We start from the raw sequence: 24,144 nt of genomic DNA on the forward strand, positions 1-24,144 counted from the left end.
TTAGTCCATTTATAAAAGCGTTGTATATTAAAAAGTTTTTTTTATATTATTTATTCCTTATCTGTTTGGAAGTATTTTTTACCTTTCATTTTTTATAGATGCTACTGAAATTACTTAAATGTCAGATAATCAGGATAATAATTGCCAAAAGTCTGCACTAAGTTTGCATTTCAGTAATTTGTATAACAAAATATCCTATCTAATAAGTGCATTCATGCATATCTACATACGTACTTATGTAGGTACAGTTAAAAGGAATGCACTCCTGGCCAATTCAAATTTTTTAATCTAGCATATGCATCTATGTATGTATGTAAGTGCAAATATTTTATGCGAGCACAAGTGCTCCCTCTATTGCAATCAATACACTACAAACGAACACAACCAATTCAACATTGGCCATTGTGGTTTTGTGCAGCTCATATCTCACATAAATAGAAGGTATATACAAAAGTATATAAGGTTAGATGTGTTCGTTTGTATAAACTTTATGTAAAATGTGCACACCCGTGCAAATAATGAATGTATTTACAAGTTAATGTTAAATGCAAATATGCTGTTCGCAACATGAAGTTTGGCAGGTTTACGAGAGTATCTAGCAAACCACATTGTAATCCACTTGGAAAGTGAACTGAATTATAGTTAACCGAAGGCATTGAGTACCTCTATTAACAAGCGCAATAACATACTTTTGTTAAGCTCGTGCAAAGCGTTCGCTTATTTTAAAAAGGGCTTAAGTAATTTATGTTTTGTTAATAAACAAAATTGGTTGATTCGACGCATTTTTTTAAGGAAATTTTAGCAAAGTAAGAAATTTATTATTTAGTGTATTTAGGCGATATCCGATTCGATATTCGTGATATGTAAATATATAGTTTTTTGGGTCTGTATAACAGCAAAATTTTGAGTAAGCTTATACACTAAAGAGCTAAGTGCTAAATACTAAAGTACTAAAGTATTTGGTAGTTTTCTATATACTTGGTTCAGGAAAAGAAACAATAATGGAAAATTTTTGCTTTTTCTTTTAGATTGAAAAAAAAATAAGTAACGAAGTGCTTGGTGATTTTTAATATTTCTCGCAACTTTTCAAGATTTTCTTCAGATTTTAGTGATTTTTTCAGGAATCTGGTTTTTTTCAACCCTTTTTTGCCAATTATTTTTTGCTTTTATTTTTTCTTAGAATGAAACCCCCTCCAGGCAAATTTATTTCTAGCATTCAAAAAATTAAAATAAAATTTTGTATACTTTTGAGCCAGAAAATTATGAAAAATCTTGAAACCAGTCACAAATGTTGCCGACACCCTGGTAAGACCAGAAACTCACTGAAAGGTCCAAAAACGATCTCGAAAAATATTAGACAAAGAATACTTGAAATATATTTTAATAGTCCGGAAAATCGCGAAAAATTCCGGAAATGTCTCGGGGCAAAACCTGAAAACTAGCAAAGCATTTCATAACATTACCAATCTCAAAAGAATAATAAAGATTAATTAATTATTAATTTCGTTTATTTTTTGCATTTTATTTTTTTAGGCAAAAATCTGTCAGTACCTAATTATATATTTTTCTTTTTTCCTGCAGTCCAAAAATGTAAATATTAAACTAAAAAAAAAACAAAGACTTAAAACTTCAAAAAAATTTCATAAATATTCCAAAAAGTTGCGAAAAATTAAAATAAAAAAGTCCCAAGATGTTCAGAAAAAATTCTGAATCGCGCAAAATGCTTGGAAAGTCCCAAAAATACACGAAAGTTTACAAATTTTTCATTTCATTATCAAATCCCAAAAAATAAAAGGAGAAAAAAATGAGCCAAAAAGAAACGGAGTCTTGCGAAAAATATACTTTATACTTCAGTGAAATAGATTTCTTCTAGAATTAAAAAAAAAGTTGCTCATATTTTTTCTCTGTCTGTTTGATTTCAAGATCTGAAAATAACTCTTATTTATACTAAGAAATATCAGTACTTTTTTTATATTCTAGTATTTTGGTTTATATTTTTTGGCTGGACCTCTTTTTTTTGAAAAAAAAAACATGCCACTGCTGCTCCCAACACAGCTAGTCCTTATTTTAAAAACTATAAAATTTAAAATAATACATACTTTTGAGTAAAAAAAAAATCTCATGGAGATGCGGGGCATCGATCCCCGTACCTTTCACATGCTAAGCGAGCGCTCTACCATCTGAGCTACATCCCCAACTTGAACGAGCACGCTTTTTGGTATACCATATCAAGCGAGAATTTGTATCAAAACTTAAATACAAAGAAGACCAAATGGCAATTCAAGCAATTTTTTTCCCAAAAACAAAAAGTTAACAAGCAAAAGTGGGTAAGGCAAAGCGTGCGACACAATCGTCGAGCAACAGTGCATGCATACTAGTTTACGAAATTCAGTCAATGAATTAAAACTGTTTGCATATTTTGAATCGAACTGGTTTCGAAAAAACTAATTTAGTATGCAAGTTGCTCTTGCGATTAATGTTTTGTCGTTAATTTTCGTGCATTGTATTTGTCTTTGGTAAGCTCTACATTAACTGGTGGCCAACTACTTTTGCGCAGATAAGCAGCAATCGCTTGCATTTTGATAGGCGGCTCAATGGTCTAGGGGTATGATTCTCGCTTTGGGTGCGAGAGGTCCCGGGTTCAAATCCCGGTTGAGCCCATGCACTTTTTTGTGTTTTTATTTATTTAGTTTTTTCCAAAAAGGGATAGTTTTTATTTGTTCACAAATGATTTATTTAATTTTTTACCTTTATGAGAGTGTATGCAAAAAATTAGGCATTTCCCTTTAATTTTCTTTCATTTCTTAACGTTTTGATTACTAAATTTTGTTTTACCTACTTTTGTATTTATTTTATACATTTATTTAAATTTATTTTTGTTTTGATTTTTTCGGGTTAAACCTTTTTGAATTAGTTAATTTTTTTCTTATTGTTACTTTAGATTTAGAGGATTCTTGTATTTTATTGAGTTTACTTATTTGTTTTATTTTGTTGTGTTCAGCGTTTATCTTGTGTTAACTTATTTTATATATTTATTTAAAATCATGTTTGTTAATTTTTTCAGAATATTTTTTCAGAGTATTTTTGCATTTTATTTTGCTTATTTGTTTATTAATTTCATTTTATATTGTTTTATTAATAGCATTTTATTTTTGTGCTAATATATTTTGTTTACTTATTTAATTATTTTTTTGTTTATTTAACAAAAATTTTCGCATTTGATTTGTTTTACAGTATTTTTGCATTTTATTTTGTTTATTTATATTTATTTTATTTCTTTCTATATATTTTATAGCCTTTTCTTGCATTTCATTGTGTTAATTTATTTTTTTTTTATAGACATTATGTGCATTTTTTTTAATATTTATTTGATTTATTTTATATTTTTTATGTTTTTTATTTTTATATAAAGCTTTTCATTTTTAATATTTTTATTGAGCTTTGTACCACGATTGTTTATTAGGAAAAATTTAAAAGGCAACAAAGTCTAAGCGGTAGAAGTTATAGCACTATTTCGGAGATCACCACATCTCCTCATCAGACTTCTTTTTTCTAGACTTCAGCAGGGATCGAACCTGCGAATTCGATGTTCAAAGTCAGAAGCGTTAACCACTGAGCTATGTACATCCCGTAAACTCTTGTTGCTAATTTATTTTCCTTATTCAACCAACTACTATCAAGTGCAGCTGATTTGCCGCTATTTAAACTCGACAGCGTGGTTGTTGTTGTCAATTCTATACATCCATTTGCTTATTTGCTTTTTTGTATAGTTTCAGGCAGGCTCTTCCTAAACTATGTATTTTGTCAATGTTATTGTGGCTTGTTAACATTTTTATTTTTAATATTTTTATTGAGCTTTGTACCACGTAGCAACAAGAGTTTACGGTAGTATTCATGCACATTTACAAACTCCAGCAAAATTTTCTTTGCGATCTCGTATGTTTTTTTTTACCTTTTCTGGGTTTGTTTCAACTCTTTGCCTTGCAAATTGTTTTCTCATGCGGAATTGCAAAGCCATTCAAGAAATTCTTTTTTGCCAGCATACCCCTAAGTATACTGCACCCTTATCATGTGCACACGGATACACATTCTTTAAAAAATTTCTTTGCGACAGTATTTCAATTTCTATGCCTGTACTTTATATGACAATTCACACACAAACACATCGCATTTGTGGAGCGCTTGCATACTAATGTAATCTCATTGTAAGATTTCGGCTGAAATTTTATGTGAATTAGTGTAGCTTGGGCGTTTTACGTTTTCCTTCTTGCTCTCTACTCGGTGAAAAAGGTCCTTCAGTAATTGCGCGCACACCCATGCTTTGTTTAATTTTGTTTTGTTTTTTTTTTTTGAACGACTGCTGTGTCTACTAAAATACAAATATACTACACATATGTACATATGTATCTGAAGGTAGATATTGCATATGTGTCTCCCTTATTCTGACCCGCGTCGACGTTGACGAAGACGACAAATGTTAGCGACAAAGCCACAAGCCAAATGACCTCAACCTGAACGTCAGCCACAGCCTCAACAGTCTTGTGACTTCCACCAACAGAGTGCCAGCACCAATGAGCATACCAGCTTTTATGTTTCTGTCTGTATCTGTGTTTTGGCTGCAGTCCTCGCCAGTGATCGCCAGCTACCAACACCTGCTACAAATTATTGGCTTGAGCTTAGGCGTCCTTTGGACTTTACTTTGACATGTAGGTACATTAGAGTGCCTCACCAAAAATTTAATATATTGAAAAACTTTCGCAAAAAATATTAAGATTTAGGTGAGGTGCACCGATCTAAAAAGTCCTCCAAAAATCGAGTTTTTATAAATATAATTAGTTAAAACAAAAAAATCTAAAAAATAACCACATGTGATAGAAGAGCATTGAACATCATCAACGGAACCAAAATAATGCTTTTTTGGAGCTAGTTTGAAATCAAACCAGCTCACGTAATTCTTATCATTTTTCGGAATTATTAATACGAAAGTCTAAATTTCATAATTCCGAAAGAAAACAGTACCAATTTTATTTTTTTTTATTTAGTGTGATGCACTCTAATGCACATACGTATGTACCTAAATTATCGTAAGTTCACATGTTCATACATATGTATCTCAGCTTGTGCAGCTCTGCTCCTTCAAACGCTCTTAAATCGACAATTGATGCAACGACATTTGGCACCCATTTTAACCTCATTTCTATGTTGTTGGTGATATAACACCATTGTAAGTGAGTGCCAAGACACATAAACATTCACTCGCTAACCCGATCATCGAAAATTTCTAGCCAGCCGACATTTTGAAAATTTTTTGATGATTTATAAAATACACGCATCGATTGAGAGTCGTCTAGAAGAATAGTGCTTGGCTGCGTTGAAAAAGCCATAGAAAGAGAAAGATAGTTTTTTGCTCCAGATAGATGTTTCGCTATTATGTGCGCAAGAAAAGAATTTGATTTCGAGTGGTTTATGATTGAAAATGCTACTTGGGTAACCAAATGTACTATATATACATATATATATACATACATACACATGTATATGGTGTTCTCATCTACGTTTACATACAAAAATGTTTAAAGACATTCTCACGTGCTAATGTGTACTTTTATGACACATTGGTTTTTTTTTGCGTAAGCAGATTTGCGACAAGTATTCGGTGAACATCTGTTAACCCCTTTCACAGTTCATGCACACATTCACACTGCACAACATATACATACATGCACATTCACTGGTAGGACTAAATACCCTGCAGGAAAAGCTAGATACTAGTTGTGAACTTGAATACTTCCAGTTAGGTGTTCAGCTCAACTAGTTCGCCTTCCGTCCTCTTTCCAAGGTAGCAATTGGGATTTTTTGCATGGAGATGTCATACGAAATATCAATTGTTCGACTATGCATCAGCACCTACTAGTAGAAATATTAGTAGCGTCATACCAATTGACGGGATAGCGCATTTTTTTCTTTTTTTTTAAATCACTTTTTTAATATTTTTTTTTCATTTCATGTTTTTTAATTGTATTTTTAAAATTCATTGTTTTACACAAAAATGTTGTTTTTTTTTATTTATTAATTTTTTAATTAACTATTTACGTTTTGTTCCAAATAAAATCAAATTTATAAAATTTTAATAATATTCTATAATGTATATTAAATACATAACATTCATTTACATAATTTGACCACCACCAAGCGTATTCGATCCTGCGACCTCTGAACCAGAAGCGGTAGTTTTCTTTCGACGCCATAGACAACATTTGTGAGGAAAACATCTAACCTTTTTTTCAGATTTGGCTTTGACAATTAAAAGGCGGTTGTAGCTGATCGCATTATCAAACTGGCAGCCCGCCGCTTGAGCTCTTACCAGCTAATATACTGATATTTTTACTAACTGATTTGGGTTTTAACTGCAGGGTATATTTCTGCAAGCTCATAACTAGGCGCCAGCACCCTTATCTTCACAGTGACTGATAAGTCTTACACATACACTTCTTTCAATATTTTTTCTATCATCACCCCACCACTCGGCCGCCTTTTCTTCTTGAGATTTATTTAAATTTAGTTTGTATGTATGCAGATTTACTTACCTAAGTATATCATTGAAGCAGAGGCACTCACTGAAGTCTATGTAGATAATTCGCCACCATAGTTGTTGTGGCGAATTCACAGAAGGTGGTGATGAGGGGGAGTCATTACTCCTCTGCACATTTTCTAGATTATTTCATGAATCTGAGTAATTGGTTGAGGTAAAGAAAATGAAGATTGTTCAATCTTAATTAATACATCTGGCCCAGATATCTGCACCGAACAGCTAGAAGGGTACTTGTCTGCAATATTTCCATCCGTCAAGCAAAATTATTTTGCAATTTAGTCGTCGACGATACCTAAGGAAACCATATGTTTGCGCCTTGGATTGTGTGCCGTAAACAGTGCTACAAGGTGTCATAATACCCTTTTCCTTTTTTTCGATTAGAATTCTGGCGTTTTCATGAAACACCTTTCTCATAATGTACCTAAAAGTACCTGTTATACTTGGCCTTCTGATTGCTTGTTCGTCTCCTTGAACACCACAATTTCCGGGTCGCCATATGACTGCAGGCTTAGTGAATTTTGCAACAGAGTTCAGCTGAAAGTTACATTCATGTACAGCTTAGCTATCACTGTAGACCCTGGTTTGAAGACCGCGCCACCTTTTGCTAAATATCCAGTCCGCTACTTTAAATATTTGTACATATAAAAAAAAGATGTATAGGAGACATGGGGGTGGGATGATCCAATGAGTTCCAGTTTCAGTAGGTGCCTGCCTCGTCATTAGCACTTAAAAACAGAGCCGGTCTTGCATACCTGAGATCAAAAGATCCCACACGTAACTCTCTCCCTCGAAAAAAAAAGTTTCGCTACAGCTTTATGTCAGGGTCCAATACTTACCTGGGCCTCATTCTAAATATTGCGGAAATAATAACGAAGGCATCAGTGGTCTTATATTGAAGCAGAGGAGCTATTGGTAAAGCTTGGGGTCTATTGCATAAAATATCTAATAAGGCTGTAGGTGTTATAATGTTCTCGTTGGATGGAATCCGCTAGAGAAAGCTACTCTGCAGCATTTCGAACCACCCCGCACTTAATGCCATATTGAACATAATGCCAGTTGACATTGCAGGAAGAACTCAACCCGTGCGCGAGGCATTTAGAAGAGAAAGCAAGGTCGGCAATCAGAGAAATTGAATCGGTAACAAGCTCAACGTCTGGGCAGTCTAAAATTTGTGAAGGTTTAGGTTTCATGATGAAGTGTACCCTTGACACGCTTCGCCCCACGAGCGGGCGTAAATTAATATCTAGATAGGTGGTCATCTAATTTTACAATTTTTCGCTCTATTCGCTTACCATTTTGTATATGTATATCATAACATGCGGCTCGAAAATTCTATCAGAAATAGGGCAGCAATCTAACGGTTCCAAGACCGGGGCTGGTGCCTGTAGAGATGAATATGGAAATCTGATAACAGATGTTCTCAACGCTGGCAACACATAAAAAGTCTTCGCGTATTGACACACAGCCATCGCTCGAGATGAAACGGCTTTGAGGGCTTTCGAGAGAACTATTCTTCGCAAGATACATATATGGCCCCGTTCGCGTGGGCGATGAGTACCAAAGAAGATGGAATAACGAATTGTACGAGCTTTTTAACGACATGGATATAGTTAAGCGCATAAAAATACAACGATTGCACTGGCTTGGGCATGTTGAACGCATCGATGATGACGCTCCGGTGATCCTTCGACTACGCTCCCATGGATGGGCAACGAAAGCAAGGGCGCCCACGAACGCAATGGAAGGACCAAGTATGGAAGGACCTTTCCACAATTGGGAGAGGCAACTGGCGATGTTTTTTGTTCTCGGCCCAAACCGACAAACGGTTGTAGTGCCAAATAAAAAAAAAGATGTATCACAACAACGTAGAATCTTAATTTGGCAAAAAACTTTTCTGTTACCTCGAGCTTCTCACACTTTCTAAAATTAGTATTCAAAAACTCGCCATTAAATTTAAAAAAAATTGAATCACAAACATTTTAGTTGCTGAACTCATATTAGTTCAAAGCTCAATTTTAATCAACGCTAATTAATTACTAACCTTTGTTTCGTGTTGCTTTAATCTGTATTCACGCAGAGCTCAGCCCAACTCAATCGCGCTCCAACGCAAAGTAAAGCCAAAGAAAAATAATTAATTAAATGGAAAACAAAAAATTGCTACTGTTTTTTTGTCCTTTTCACACACACACAGCACATTTCAACTGACCTACCTCAATGAAAGAAAACTAATACAGAGCCGCAAACAGAAAGTAGACGAAAACAAAAGTTTACTACGCGCCACGGAAAATAATTTGCCATTGCGTTAGCATTAGAGATCTGCAATTGTTCGTTTTTTTTAAGTGATTTGTTGAGAAAATGTAGAATATTTACTCATTTCCACTAAGACACTTTATATACATAGGAAAAGTATGAATAAAGTGTAAGTTCTTTTCATATATGAACTGGTATAGTGCTCAGTTCTCTCCTTGTGCCAATAAATAAATTGTGTTTTACCGAATTGAGGCAAAGCACCAACAAGCACTAAGAATTCAGAGGAATAACTTAAATAAAGTGAATCTTCTTAGTGCTGCGCACAACACAGCACAATTATAGAATATAACAACAAAATAAATAGATACTTACCAAATCGAAAGGATGATAGCAAAAAGAAATGTAAAAGCAATTATGCACAGTAGACATTCGCAATTTTAATTGTGGTGGTAACTCAAAACAATACTCAAAACCATCAAATTTATTTTCAACCTCGCACGTGAACAAACAAGAAAAATCTAACTGATTTCCTATACTGGGTAGGACCATGAATTGCTGTCATATGTATAAATACAGGAATAAGTATAGGAATGCTTTGAATATTTTTTGTTTCAGTGGAAATGAGTCATAGTATTTTTAAGAGCTGGGTTGAATTCGCATTTGCAGCAATTGTCTTGGCTCATGATTCATGACTTATGTGCACCACTTCCAGTAGTACTCATTGCAGATCTCTGGTTGGCATGCAGCTTGCCTCACCGGAACTGCTCTAAACCAGAGCTAGAACATAGCAGTCGCCAGCACACATCCGCATTCATACATGCATACATATGTACATATATCTATTAAATTAAAATGTATTCACCATTTATGTGTGTGAGTATGCATATGGTGGCAGTTGATAGCTTGGCGTAAAAATTTCGAGCAGTGCAGAAGTGCATCTTTTTATTTAGATTATAAAATCTATTATGAAAAACTATCACAAGTTTAAATTTAAATCTATTATTCACCGATATGTTTTCTTTTGATTCTCAAAAACAAAAATGGGTATCATAAAATTCCTTTTCACGTCCCAATCCTTTCAATTTTAGGTTTCCTTTTAATAATTAGTGCGGTTATGCATCAAAAATGCCCTATCTCAACATATAGTCAATATATTTTAAGTTGAGATAGGGTGTTTTTGAACAAAATTCTAAGATAGGGAGTTCTTGATGGGCATTTTCGAACCGGCCGAGATCGATCTTCGAATTTTCTTACTGGGTTCACTGCCAGCAGCATTAATCTCGTACATACAAAGTCAAAAGCACTTGCAATGCAGTTTGGCGTAGAAGTAGAAATGTAGATGAGAATGAGATTGTGAATGAGCGAAAAATTTAATATTGCGAATTTTAATTGCATTCAGGAGAAAGGAAAAAATTTCCAGAATCTCTTGGTGGATTCGTGCAACCAGTTTGGGGTGATTGCGTGGCGGCGAAGAAGAAATTTTGATAATTTCAAGGTGACAAGTTCGCCAGAAATTTTCAATGCAAGCCACAATTTGCTTATTTTTCTGGAAAATTATACATTTTTCCTATGATTTGTGCTTTTTTGCCTTTTTTTATCAAATATCTGAAATGTTGCTTGCATTTTTTTCTGTGGCATATTTGGTCAATAGCAATGGCGCTCATAATGAATGATTTTGTTAGACGCGAAAAAATTGGTGACTATTTTCCATTGAAATTTTGCGTTATTGTCGTAGCATACACGCCGGGGACGTGCATTGGCCGTGAGTAGCACAGTGGCACAAGGATAGTTAATGACGAAAAACCTATCACAAGTGTTGCAATGCAATCAGCATTGAGAAAAGAGCAAGAAAAAACTAAAAAGATATGCGTCAATACAACGGAAGACAAATTGACCACGACAGTATGTATAAGAAAGATACACAAATACTATAGATGAACGAGACCTCTGAAATTATGAAATAGGCCCAACGGTGAGCCATTAATAGCGTGGCCATGCAGTGAAAAATAAAAATGCGGCAAAAAAAGCATACGCAATGGAAAGAGTGCTCAAAACTCACAACAACAGAGTTTTTAAAAATACTTAGCTGTAAAAACCATGCCAGGCCGAGGCAAAATTCTATATTATTTTACTCCATGTTATTTCCTCCATTCCGATTTTAAGTTAAAGTTTCGCAAGCCTATTAAGGAAGATTTTTAATGACTAATCCAAAGAGATTGGAGGGACAATGGGACGATGCCTCATGGTGCGCTTTCTTTGTGGTGTAAGATATTTTCTCAGAAGGTACTTGAAATAGATTCCACCTCTTCCCACTGTTCCAGTGTTCCCGTAAGTACATTTATGTTTGATATGATACCCTGTTATCTATCTAGTCTGTTCTTTTCCTCAACTTGTGGGATCAGAAATTTCAGAGAGAATTGTATGCCTTAAATCTATTCACCAACAATTGAAACGGACCCTTTCTTCGTGCGCCCATCCGCTCCATATTTCTCGAAACAACACTATGATCTGAGGCTAAGTATATAGTGACGATGTTTTGTATAAAATATTTTAGAAAGTTTCGACATTACCTTACAGCTTACTTGTAATACCGACTTAGTAGTTGCCGGCCTGCGGGCTTTGAATTCCACTGGAATGTCTACAACAAAGGCAAATATTGAGATCCCGCATGCTTACCACCTTTGCCTAAATTTCAGGCTGAAAGAAACATTGCAGCAATATGGAATCCAGTAAGCCAGATTTTCTACGTTGCTTTAAAGGGTGTCAAATTCTACGTCTCTTCAGTAGGTGACTATGGCGCTATTGTCTAAGTTGGCGTGATCTATTAGCCAAAATCTGTCTGTTTAATCTCCACTTTGTTTGAATAGTGGCAGCTGTGGAGCCTGAAAAATTTCCATTTATAGTTGTAAAGTCCAAAAGTTACTCCAATAACGACTACAGCTAAAAGCGGAAAGCTTGAATTACATATAGATATGACATATAGATATGCCAGACCAACGCGCTGTAAGTTGATTTAATTAGATGTTCACTCTAGTTACAAACAATTAGCAAGCTCTTCCATTTTGATTTCACAACTCGTGCGACCTGCAGCAATTTAGCGGATTTAAGGGATGTTTAGTACGTTATACCGATAGAGGCGGCTGCACTCTGAAATATTCTGCATGAATGGTTTGCCGAGTGTCTTTTATCTCATCCTTTCGAAGGCTGGGCTTTCGCACAGAAATTGCCCAGATGTTTTCTGTGAGTTCGGGTCCTCGCATCTGCGACAGAACCTATTGCCGGGTAAGCCAATCCTCCCGGCATATGCCCCAATGGATCAGTGTCCTGTGAAGACTACCGAAAGCAGGTATTTTCTTTGCTCATTCCCAATAAAGCGCTGGTGGCTCATAGAACACCCAAAAGCGTCGGATAAGTCCGCAATGTTCCAACACTGTCTAGCCTTCGAATGATAAATTTACTGCCTCCTTAATTTCAACGGTTTGGGCCTGGAAAACGCGTGCATGTTCTGTTAGGCGGAAGGATAGCTTTAGGTTTATTGCTAAATGAAAACTCTTATACCAACCGCGTATTCCATCTTTGATACATACGTTAAGACCGTTAAGCTCTCTAAAGACGGGCACTTCTTTGAATCCAGTCATAGCAGCGTGGGAATTCCAAGGGGGGTTTGTGATGAACCCGGGTCGTCAGCAGGATATAGTCAACTCCAAATTTTTTTAAGGACTTCGAATTATAGCCTTCTACTTGATTTATCAATTGTTTCTATTCAATATTGGTACCGTTATCAAATGGGCTGTACCTAAGGAAAAAACTAGAAGTGTGCTTTTGCTCAATCTTAAATAAAAATTTATAAACTTTTTTCAGTGCAAATTTAGACCTATGCACATAAGTATTTACACATATCTGCATAATAGTGCAACACAGCCGTAAAATACTCAATACCATTGTAAAACAACGGATTAATTAATATTTAATGAATATACAGCTGTACCAACTACAATAAATACAAAACGCAACCCCCCCCCACCGCACGCAAACACTCAGCCTTGCGCACTCACTCGTCGATCTATGCCTTCGTGTGTGCCTTTGTGTGTGACCGGTGCGCGCAAATACGCGCATCACTGAAACCATAAACTATAATAAAAGTATAATAAAATTGTGTGACAAAATGCAACCAAATTGAAAATGGAGTGCTTTTGTGAAGAGTATACAAATCGAACAATGCAAAGAATACCCAGACAAGGACATACATACATACATACATACATATGTATGCAATGAATTATCCGAGATCAGAAGCAAATGCGGTCGTCGTCGCGGCCATCAGGTGTGTAAGGACACATATGTAAATGTACGCGACTGACAACATGAATAACAAATGCGAGGTTAATTAAAAAAATAATGCATTCCATCTTCAGTGGTATGCAAAATGGTTGTGAGCGAATATGCATGCAATTTTAATCTGGCGACAGAAAAATTTACATGCATCGGCAGGTGTACGCACTTTAGCAAATTTAATTTTTATTATTATGTTAAATTAAATGGATGATTTCGCCTCGTAGCATGACGATTTAATGTCACACTCGCACAAATGAGTAATTGATTGAAAGATAAATGTGATTTTTAATAATACTTGGCGCTCTTTAAATATTATTATTAATGAAAATTAATTCCTTGGAGATTTAAAGTAGGTACATTTCGTAATATGCCATTAAATACTTACTTATGTGAATAGGAAAAATTAAGAGTTTAGATTAAAAATTTGCTGCATTTCCAAGCGAATAAAAAATGCAAGTTTTTTATTTATGACTCTGGCTAAAATATTTAAATTCAATTCTGTGTCCTTGGTTAGCTGAGCTGCGATAAAAACAGTCATAACTTTTATTAAAAAAAAAAATATTTTTTAGTGATTAGTTACACGGTTCAACAAAATTTGGTCGTTTTTTATTTCAAAAACGGGGCCCGACCTTATCGTATAACTTTTTTGATGCTGATTTGAAGTGCATTTACAAAATTTTTCTAGCACGTCCCGTTTTTGAGAAAAAATCTGTTGAAGTGTCAAAAAATGGCGAAAATTAGAAATTTCAAAAATTGTTTCAAATAGATTTTTGGTGCTGATTTAAAGTGCTTTTAAACAATTTTTCTAGCACGTTCAGTTTTTGAGAAAAAAAAATATATTGAAGTTATATTCAAAATTTCAACAATTTTTTTTAAATAGAATTTGGACGTAGCTTATCATTTATTTGGTTTTTAATGTTAGTCGCAACCTGGGCTCAATTACAAGCTCTGCGGAATGATAGTACGCACTTCCAACCACTACACCACAGCGGCTGCCGACTAAGACTAAGGCTAAACTTAAGATTAATACTAATGTCTTAAATAGGAAACGAACTTGAAATAGATGAAAAGAAGTTTCCCTTCTGTAGAGTGACCAATATGCACACTTTTTTTGTTGCAATTCCTTTTTTCAGAATCAAAAGTTGTTAAAGGACTTATTGTAAAGTTTTTAATACTTAATAATTATTTACATTTATTTGGCTTTCAGAAGATTAAAGCTTTTATTTATTATTATTAAAAACATTTTATATACATATACATACACTCCATGCAACATTTGCTGGTAGAGCACAAAATAAACAAAAGACACATATCCCTTACTCTTAATTATGAAAAACCACATTTTTGGCTATAACCTTTGAGTTTTCAACTATATATAAAATATCATCAATTTGATTGTTATGTTACGTATACTGTAAACTTGTTTTATTGCACGATATTGGAAACATATTGATATATGGATTAAGTTTAAATCGAAATATATTGGTTCAAAGCATCAAATTTCCACCGAAATTTTTCATAATTCATATCCAGCGGGATAAAGCAGACAATCACAAACCCAAATGAACCCAAATTTTGGAATTTCCTTTTTTTTCATTTTTCTTTCTTTTTACAACATTTTTTTATCACAATAACTGGTGTATAGTAGAAAAAAAGCGTGATAAGCCCACCACAACCACTACAATGTAATTTATGCATCGCCACAGCCATCGCAATCATCCCAAAAACAACAAAAAAAAAAGAAAATATATATAGAAACAGCAACAACATTTACCCACCAAATAAATCAATAAATGCGCAAAAGTAAATAATTTGTATAAAACGCTTTTTTTTAGTTTAAAGAGAAACATTTGCAAAAAATAAAACAAAAATATGCATATAAAATTTTAAGCAACGTACCAACTTAATTTTAAATAAAACATTTATTGTTGTAACCTTTTACAGGTTTAAAGAGCAGGAGGCCTCTATCCTGATTGACCGATCGTACGTATAAAAACAAAAACAAACAAACAGCAATACTTAGTTCAATATAAAAAATATAAAATATTTTAATGCCCGTATTTATACGCTAGTGCGCATATAAATGCAATTTTTTAAGCAAATATAAATGTTATGCAAATGCTTGATTATTTCGTTGTTTTTTTTTTTTTTTATAATAAAAATAGCATTTGTAATTGTTGCACAAAAGATGCCTGGCTGATTTCTTTGTATTCATAACAGTTTTTTTTTGTTGTTGTTTTTAGCACAATGCGCTTAGCAGCTGTACAAAGCAAACAAAAGGAATATTTTTTAAATGCAGTCGTATTTGTTTCATTTTTATCTAAATATAATAATCGAGTGAATTTTTATTTTTGTAATATTTTTTGATCGTTTCATCTGTTTCGTTCGATTTTTAGTTGATTTAGTTTATTTAATTATTTTTTTTGTAGGCAATAAATATATATTTTTAAAACCATGCAGTTTTATATAAATTTACGCTTTATCCGAATTCGTTGATATGAACATGAAAATAAAAATTTGCATATTTGCCAAAATCGTCGTAAAACTTAGCTTGTCTCTTCAGCTTCGGTGTACATTCACACATCCAAATCTCGAGAAGGCATGGGGTCTTAAGCCAAACATTGTAATTTAGATGCACACAGAAGTGTTACATATGTACGTCCAATCTTATGTTGCGGCTCTCTGGTATGGTGGGGATAGAGCACTGCAACCTGAAGATCTATTGTGCCCCCTCCATGGATTATAGTGTCTACTAATCCGGTATCCAAGAGAAACTTTAATATGGAACCTAAATCTACGGATTTCCTTGCCTTTTGCGTTTGTGCATCAGTCCAGGACATTCTTCTAAGATGTGCTGTGCAGTCTCGTTCTCCGTCCTGCAAAATCTGCATCGCTCATGCGAGTAAATTTTCAGTTTATTCAGGTGATAGTTCGGCCTGCAGTGTCCAGTTAGGATCCTTTGATAAGCTAATACATTCCTTGAAGAGTTTTAGGTTATATGTTCCTAAAAGTGCTTTGTACTGGTAAACCTGGTAGATCATCCCAGTAGCGTTTTCCATGAGTCTCTTCCTCTAACCGAACAAGTTCATAGAGAGGCACTCTATCACCAGTTTAGATGTTACCTGGTGAGATCTGAGGATCTTGATAGCCGCTTGGCTGTCAGTCAATATCGCGGTGTTCTGATTCCGGTAGTTCTTGATATTAAAGTCCACGCATCTTTCTGTGGCGTATGTTTCAGCCTGGAAAATAGATATATGTTTTCCCATGGGTTCCGAGTATCTAAACCTCGGTCCAACTAGCCCTATCCCGGTACCCTCGTCGGTGAATGAGCCATCAGTGTACCAGGTAATCATGTTTTGGTTTTCTGATATGTCTGACTGGTTTGTAGTATAGGCCATCACAACTTTGCAAAGGAGAGAGTAAAATTCAACTTTTTTTGTCTCAGCCCAAACAGGCAGACGGGTTTTAGTGACAAAGAAGGAGAAGAAGAACAAAAACCAATAAGTTCTCCATAAGACAACCAGAGAAGAACAGAATAGAATACCCTCATTCCAGGCTAAACGAGTAGGCATTGTGATTCACTCTAGTAACTTATACTACATAAACCGCAGTCTTTATCAGAACCTTGTACTTTATTCGGCTAAAATTAAATGAGCTACAAAGCTGCATACTCATTTTTTTTCTAATAGTTCCGAATAAAAATTTTGAAATTTTGATGAAAATTTTTTGATTTTTTTCAAGTTTTGTAAAAAGTTTAAAACTTTAATTTACATGGTTTTTGTTAGAATTGAACAATATTTTCGTAAAAATTTTGTATGAAAAACATTGCAAATATTATTTTCACCACTGTATTATTTTTCAATTCAAAGTCAAATCTCCTAAAGTCACATAGGTTTTTCTAATAAAATCCCACAGATTTGTTATTCCAATATTCTTCTATCTTATTTTGGTTATTTTCTGAATATTTAAATTTATTTTCTTTTTTTCAACGCCATATATCCATATACACGCAGTTTTGAGTTCTTTACGACGATGCCAAATTTAAAAGCTTTTCACCTTGATATTATTTTAAATACCTTCTAGCTTCGTAAACAAAAATTAAAAATAACAATATACAATTTCATAATTTTATTTGTGTTTCGCTGCATTTCGAGACACTTAAAAATACCAGCGACGACACACCTTTTTTATTTAAAAAGCTTCAAAAAATTTTTAATGCTTTTTTAGATCAACAACTGACGTAAAATCACAAACACCAAGAACACAAATCCATATCGAATATGCTTCTGCAAATGTACATATGCACATTAGGGTGGTCCAAAAATGCATGTGAAAAAGTATAATCGGAAATTTTAATGCTGTCACGCCATAGGATTGTTCTATATCGAAAAAATATACCCTGTTTTTATTTCGAGATCAAAAACTATTTAGAGGTCACTCAAAGCGCTCAAAGTTTTACACGTATTTTATATTGGAAAAAAAGTTTTCTTAGAAATTATACATAATTCTTGAAAATTAATATTTTTCGATGGAAAAAGTCTGCTTCTCTTTAAGAGACTTCCTATTATAATATCCAAATATTTGGTTTAGCATTTCGTAATAACTCGCCCTATTGTATTTGGATCTCATTTGAGTATAATTATTGGAAGTCTCCCGACAAGCAAGAGTTTTCCGATCGAAAAATATTGATTTTAAAGAATCTAATACTATTTCTACGAAAAATGAAAATTTTGAGCGCTTTGAGAGACCTCTAAATATTTTTCGATTTCAAGTAAAAAAACACAGTGGTATATTTTTCTATGTATAGAACTATCTTAGGGGGTAAGAGTAATAAAGTTCCGAATTTACTTTTTTTTTTGTACCACCCTAATGCACATACACAGAATATCAGCAAAATACACAAATATTTTCTCGCCCACAGCAGAGCTCGTAGTAGTAGACCCTCCCCTTCACGCATTGGATTGCATGCAGTCGCCGCGTACTTATTCGAATTAAAATTTTGCATTTCCGCGCGAGTGAATGACGTTGTTTGCACTATAAATTTTACGCTTTTTATTCTGTTGTTGAACTCGTTGTTTTCAATTTTTTTGGTTTTTTTTTGTTACTGAATTGTAATTAAGTATTAGGTAAACCGCCACTGTGTTGTGGCGGCTGTGCTGTTGCGCCAGCCACTACATTCCAATTACAACATTTTTTATTTTTTTGGAATTCGCTAGCCTCTCCGACTTACTTGCTGTGATTTTCAGAATTCCGTTCGATTAATTTTAATATTTCACATTTGAGTTGCATAAATACGAGAAGCCTTAATTGCGCTACGCTTTCGGTGCTATATCCAACTTACCGCCCCCTTGTATGCATTGCCCGTTCTGCAGCATTTATACGTACTTGCTGCTAATCTACATAGCTTATTCATTAATCTATTTTCATTTATTTATAAACATTCTTCGCCTTGTTGCTCTGCAATTTGTTATCCATGCGATTCAAAGCGGCCGGGCCGCCACTATTTCACTCATTCACTCCTCCAACAGACTCAATCAGTATGCTTGAGTTTTGACTACTAATTTACATACATACCTACCTGATGCTATGCCATACATACATACATACCAATATGTGTAGTTATGCAGTTGCCCGCCCGCGAGCTTACGAAACTTGGTATTAGCTTTGGAATTTTGGTTTTATTTGTATATGTAGTTTTTTGTTTTGTTTTTGTTGAATTTTGGTTTCTCAGCCACAAAGTTGTTGCAATGATTTTCTCGCCTTCTTCTGCTTGCTAATCCATTGCATGCTGAATTTTTTTTTGTTTTCGTCAGTTTGAATTTAATTGTTTGCTTTCGTTGTTATTTAGCATGTTTATTTAATGTTTTTGTTGTTGTTGTTTTCGCTGTATGTATTCAATTACAGTTCGTAGATTTGTGTATTTTATGTAACTCTGCAATTTATTTTCTCAAACAAATATCAAGATAGATTACGAAATACCTTTGTATGTATGTATATTAAGTCGCAAAACTGATATATTTATTTACTGAAACCTTACAAGTAATTTAATTTTAAAAACACTCGTATCTATTTATATTTACAATAATTTTAGAACTTTAGGATTTTCATCAAAATTTATGTGTACCTAAGCGCTTAAGTACCTACTAGAAATTAAACTATATTTTTATTCTTATAGGTAAGTAAAAATTTTGAAAGGATACTAAAAGTATTCGCATATTCGGTTATCGTATAAAGTATAAAAAACGCCGAAGCAGTGTTCGAAACTTTTGCTTATATTTGCTATACTTCATTTCATGCTTTAATAGAGTTGCCAACCCTCTTTAAGTTAGAACGAATTAAGTGAATAAGGTAAATGAGCGCACAATATTCAAAAATGGTCAGAAAAAGTTAATTCAAACATACCCTTTAGTAGGGTTGCCATCTATCTTAAATTTGAATTGATTCAATTCGTATTTTTCAAAAACCATACATCCATAATCCATAAATGCTTAAATAGAGTTGCCAAAAATTTATACAAAAAAAATAGATAAAAACAAAAAACGTATCCATCCTTTCACATAAAAACCCTTAAAAAAAATTTTAATGAAAACGCATATTTTACCAAGGTTTCACCCATTTTAAAATTACAATGGTTTAATGGAATAGTTGTCTGACATTTCATAAAGTGGAAAAAGAAATTTATTGAAAATAATTAAATTTAAACATAGGTATTTACCTAGTTAAAATTTGTAGAGTATCACCTGGCTCAATTAAGTGGATACATAAATAAGAAAAAAATCTTACAATATTACCATCACATCACACATAAGCTGCGACAAGAGATCATACACAAAATTTGAAACAAAAAATATCGGAAAAACATCAGTGGTCCATGAAAATCTCAAAAAATTCTGAAAATAACGAAATTGTCCAAGAACAGATTCCCGAATAATTTTTACTAAAGTTTGCTGATTTTTTTGTTTAATATTGCACAAAATTTTAAACTTGGATCCACACGCTTGTTGTTAAATTTGTTTGAGAAAACTAAATTATTTTAAACAAATTGAGAAAATAATTTATAATTTATTCGACCACTGTACATATTTGCCTCCCAGCAAAAGCTGATGCGAAAATTCCCTTACAATTGCCACGAGCTCAGAAATGGTTTATTGTGTTTGGTGACTAACTGTAAAATTTTGGTTAATACTATACGTTGTCAAATATTTGTATCTCAAAAACCACTTCACCAATCTTTACCAAATTACGACTGACTTTCTTAAATACTGTCTTGAAAATTTTTGAAATCGGACAAAAACCACGCCCTCTAGGAGTATCGCTAAGTTTGAGTTTTCGAAAATTAGCTCTTTAAGCATTTGAGAAAAACGAATCACACAAGAATTTATTGTTTCCTCACTGGATTTCAAACAATTTGATGTATAATTTTTTTTTTTTGTGTGCTCAATTTAAATGTTTACTTTTTTTAGCGTTGAATCGCACGGTTCCGGAGATTTGCCCATATAGGCGTTTTGCATGATGCTCTCCAACGAATTTATTACACAATAATTAAATACAGCGTCAGTGAACGTCGCCAGTCATTTCAATAATATTACTTGTTTTTTATAGTGTGTATTCGTACATACTTTTTAGCATACATATCTATACAAATAAAAACACTAACCTACATATCCAAATGCTATTTATGTCAATGGACAAAGTGCGCCGCCGCTATTATTATTCTCATTATTCTAAGACATTCAGCTTCCCAGTTGGAAAATTGTAGGTAAGCAGCTTACGAGGTAAGCTATGTTTTCCTTTAGCTTTTTGTACAAAAATTCTTACTATGACTAAAAATGAACACCACCGGCTACGACTTACTAAATAAGTGGTAAAATAATGTACCGCCGAACTATGCACCTCCAGCGTTTGCTCTACATTTTACGTACTTTACTATTTGGTAGAGCGGCTTGGAAATGTGTCTGCCAACAAATATACACCCGAAATTCCAACTTTCATTTGGCGGCCATGATTTTGTTAAAGTAAGGAAAAGGCGGCACAGAAGTGGTAAGGACCGCCGGGTTAACAGTAAGGCTAGTAAGGCTGGTAAGGCATTATAACGTGCTTCAATTTCCTTACTGGGTTCAAATTTACACACAAACGTTGGGCTTTTCAGACAAGCGAACTGGCAGCCTAATGCATAGACAGGCTGTGTTAGTTGTTTTTGCCGATTATGAAGGTGATAATGTTGTTGATGACAAATATCATTTTGTTAGATCGCAAAATTCTTTAAATGAACAGTCACAGAGTTTAGATAAACAAATATTTAAAAAGGCCACTGGCAGGCAAAGTTATGAAAAAGAAAAAAAATAATAATAATCTACATAAATAAGCAAAGTAGTGCGCAAAAGCCTGACACAAAGCAAATTGATTGTTGATGTTTTACGTTGAGACAAACAAATATATTAAAAAAGAAAATTCCAATTGAAAATTATGCAATAACGAATGTGAACTGTAGTAGTTTGATTTGTTGTGAAATACAATTTGTTATCGATTTTAATCAGGAACAAAAAATTTTTCAATGTTATTTTAACGTTATTTTGCAATTTGTATAGCTTTCACGAACAGACAACTTTCTGTTGCACTTACTATAGTCAGACATGTCTTCCAGATCACGGATTGTGAGTCAAATTTTGTGTCGTTAGCCTTCAAAGAGACCCTTTAAATTTTCGATAATTTGTAGAACAGAATTTATTGCCACCGTCATCCCCAGCATAGGTAATTGTCGCAGAGGAAGTGCTTTAGCTACCTCGATAGACCAGTGTTACCCGCGCTGCCTATTACGGTATGGCTATTGTAACAGATTAAGCTCTCATTTATTCGAACTTGACCCTGATGTACTTAACGTACACACATATCGCATTTAATCAAAGATTTCCACAACCCAAAAAAAAAGATTTTTCAAGCAACGCGTTTAAAGTTTGCTGTTTGCTCCCAAAATTCAGAGAAAATAATTACCTTATTTCTTCTTACCCATCAGCTACATAAGATGTTAAACAAAATTCGAGGTAATTTGAGCTTTCAACACCAATTAGGTATGTATGAATGATCGGCTTTTACTGCAGTCAATTTTTGCCATATTTTACATTTATACTTTTTGAGGTGAAACGAATATATAAAGCGAATTCCATTTAAATCGGATCAGTGGCAGTATATCAACCTTCACCAGTTTTCATATTCCATCCTTTTCAAGTGCACCAAGCGCGAGTTAAACTAAAAACATTGCACGTTTACTATGTGCTGTTTCCACGAATTGAGAGCCATTTAGAAAAGTAAATTTGCGAGCAATTCTTTTCACAAATAGTTGTACGTTGTGCATTTAAACAACAACAACATTAGCCACCGCCTGTCAAATCTGTGATGAAAATCATATCTGACTGAAAAATTTCCGATGAGGATATATGTACATAATACGAATGTATTAGGGTGCCTAACCAAAAAAAAAATTGCGCTTTTTCTACCGGAATTATAAAACGTATTATATTTTGAGACCTATGAAAAAATATTTCAGAGACATATACTGGGCCGATTTAAAAATATCTTCAAAAATCAGACTTTTTAAGTTTAACTCTTCTCTCTTCTGAGGGGTTTTTTGTAAAAAAAAATATTTTTAAAAACTAATTTTGTTAAAAAAAAAATCGATTTTTGTAATTATTTTAAAATCGGTTAAGATCACTTTTTCTGAAGTATTTTGATGCAAGTCGTAAAATATAACAAATTTTATAATTCCGATGGAGAACTAGTACCGTTTTTTTGTATGGAGATTGATGCTCCCTAATTTATATGTAGATATGTATGTAGAAAAATAATTGCAAAATCTGCGGAAATTTAATAGCATAAGTGCTAAAAATAATAATAAAAGAGCCAAAAGTAAAACAAAGCGACTAAGTAAACAAAATACCGGTGAACGTAATACATATGGGTCATTCCATACAATATGTATTTAGGCCTCAATATTTTTTTTGCCGAAAAATATATTTTTTATATTCTTTAGCGAAATAAAGAAGACAGCAATTTTTTTTATTTCGTCATGATATTCGAAAATCTCGGAAAAAAAATTCACAAAATTTCGAACTAATAAACTAATTGTCGGAGAAAGTCAATTAAGCTATCGTGCTGCTAATGTGCGTATTTTCCTTTGAGAGTATGAGATAGATTAAAATAAAAAAGTGCATTAAAAGATTTAATTTTTTTTTTTCTTCGATTTTTTTTTCAACCTGAATAGTTTTCAAACTTTACGGAGTACGCTAATTTTATGTATAAACCTTATGAAACTTTATGTACGCAGGTATGAAAAAACTCGTAACTTCTACAGTTTTAGTGTTTCCATTCTCAAATATTTACAGCGTACTTCATAAAGTTTGACAACTATTCAGGTTGAAAAAAAATAAAAATCGAACGTGGTGAAGTTAATGAAAAAATTGAATTTTTTAATGCAAAAATTTCTTTATTTTAATCTACCTCACTCTCTCATGGGAAAGCCGTGGTAATTACGCATATTTTGATTTCGGAACTGATTTTCTCCGACAAATAGTTTATTAACTACAAAAATTTCGGGAATTTTTTTTTTCGAGATTTGCAAATATCATGACGAAATAAAAGCAGATTGTGTCTTCTTTTTTTCGATAGAGAACGTAAAAAATATATTTCACCCCAAAATAAATGTTGAGGTGTAAATATTGTATGGAATGACCCATATGTATGTTCTTTAACACAAAAAAATAAAAATTTTAAAAAGTTTACTGTTTATGTCGCACATTTTAAAAACCGCCTTTCATGTCAAAATTGACAGTTATCGATATTGAATGTGATATTTTGCTATTGACATTGACGTAGCAAACTATGCGACTTAATTTACAGCGCGAAAATTCCGACTGTTCGTGGTTGTTGGTGGACTATTTTGGCATTTCCATTTAAATTTATGCTTACATACC

General features: G+C 33.5%; 1 protein-coding gene and 1 non-coding gene across 5 annotated transcripts in view; both read left to right on the top strand.

Annotated features, from left to right (window-relative positions):
* LOC118733120 (cAMP-specific 3',5'-cyclic phosphodiesterase-like) overlaps nt 1-24,144 on the top strand; it is a 192,203-nt gene that overhangs the window by 132,584 nt on the left and 35,475 nt on the right. For 3 of the 4 annotated variants that reach the window (XM_036462354.1, XM_036462351.1, XM_036462352.1), the window contains one exon: nt 15,122-15,160. The exons of the other annotated variant lie outside the window; for it this stretch is intronic. In XM_036462354.1, the coding sequence (XP_036318247.1) occupies nt 15,122-15,160 (39 nt within the window). The remainder of the gene's footprint in view (nt 1-15,121; nt 15,161-24,144) is intronic. 4 annotated transcript variants of the gene reach the window in all.
* Trnap-ugg lies at nt 2,589-2,660 on the top strand. Its single transcript has one exon. It is a non-coding gene; the product is annotated as a tRNA-Pro (tRNA).

The sequence above is a fragment of the Rhagoletis pomonella genome, unplaced genomic scaffold, assembly GCF_013731165.1.
Source record: "Rhagoletis pomonella isolate Grant_MI unplaced genomic scaffold, Rhpom_1.0 Rhpom_scaffold_00002, whole genome shotgun sequence".
In the NCBI taxonomy this organism is placed as follows: Eukaryota; Metazoa; Arthropoda; class Insecta; order Diptera; family Tephritidae; genus Rhagoletis; species Rhagoletis pomonella.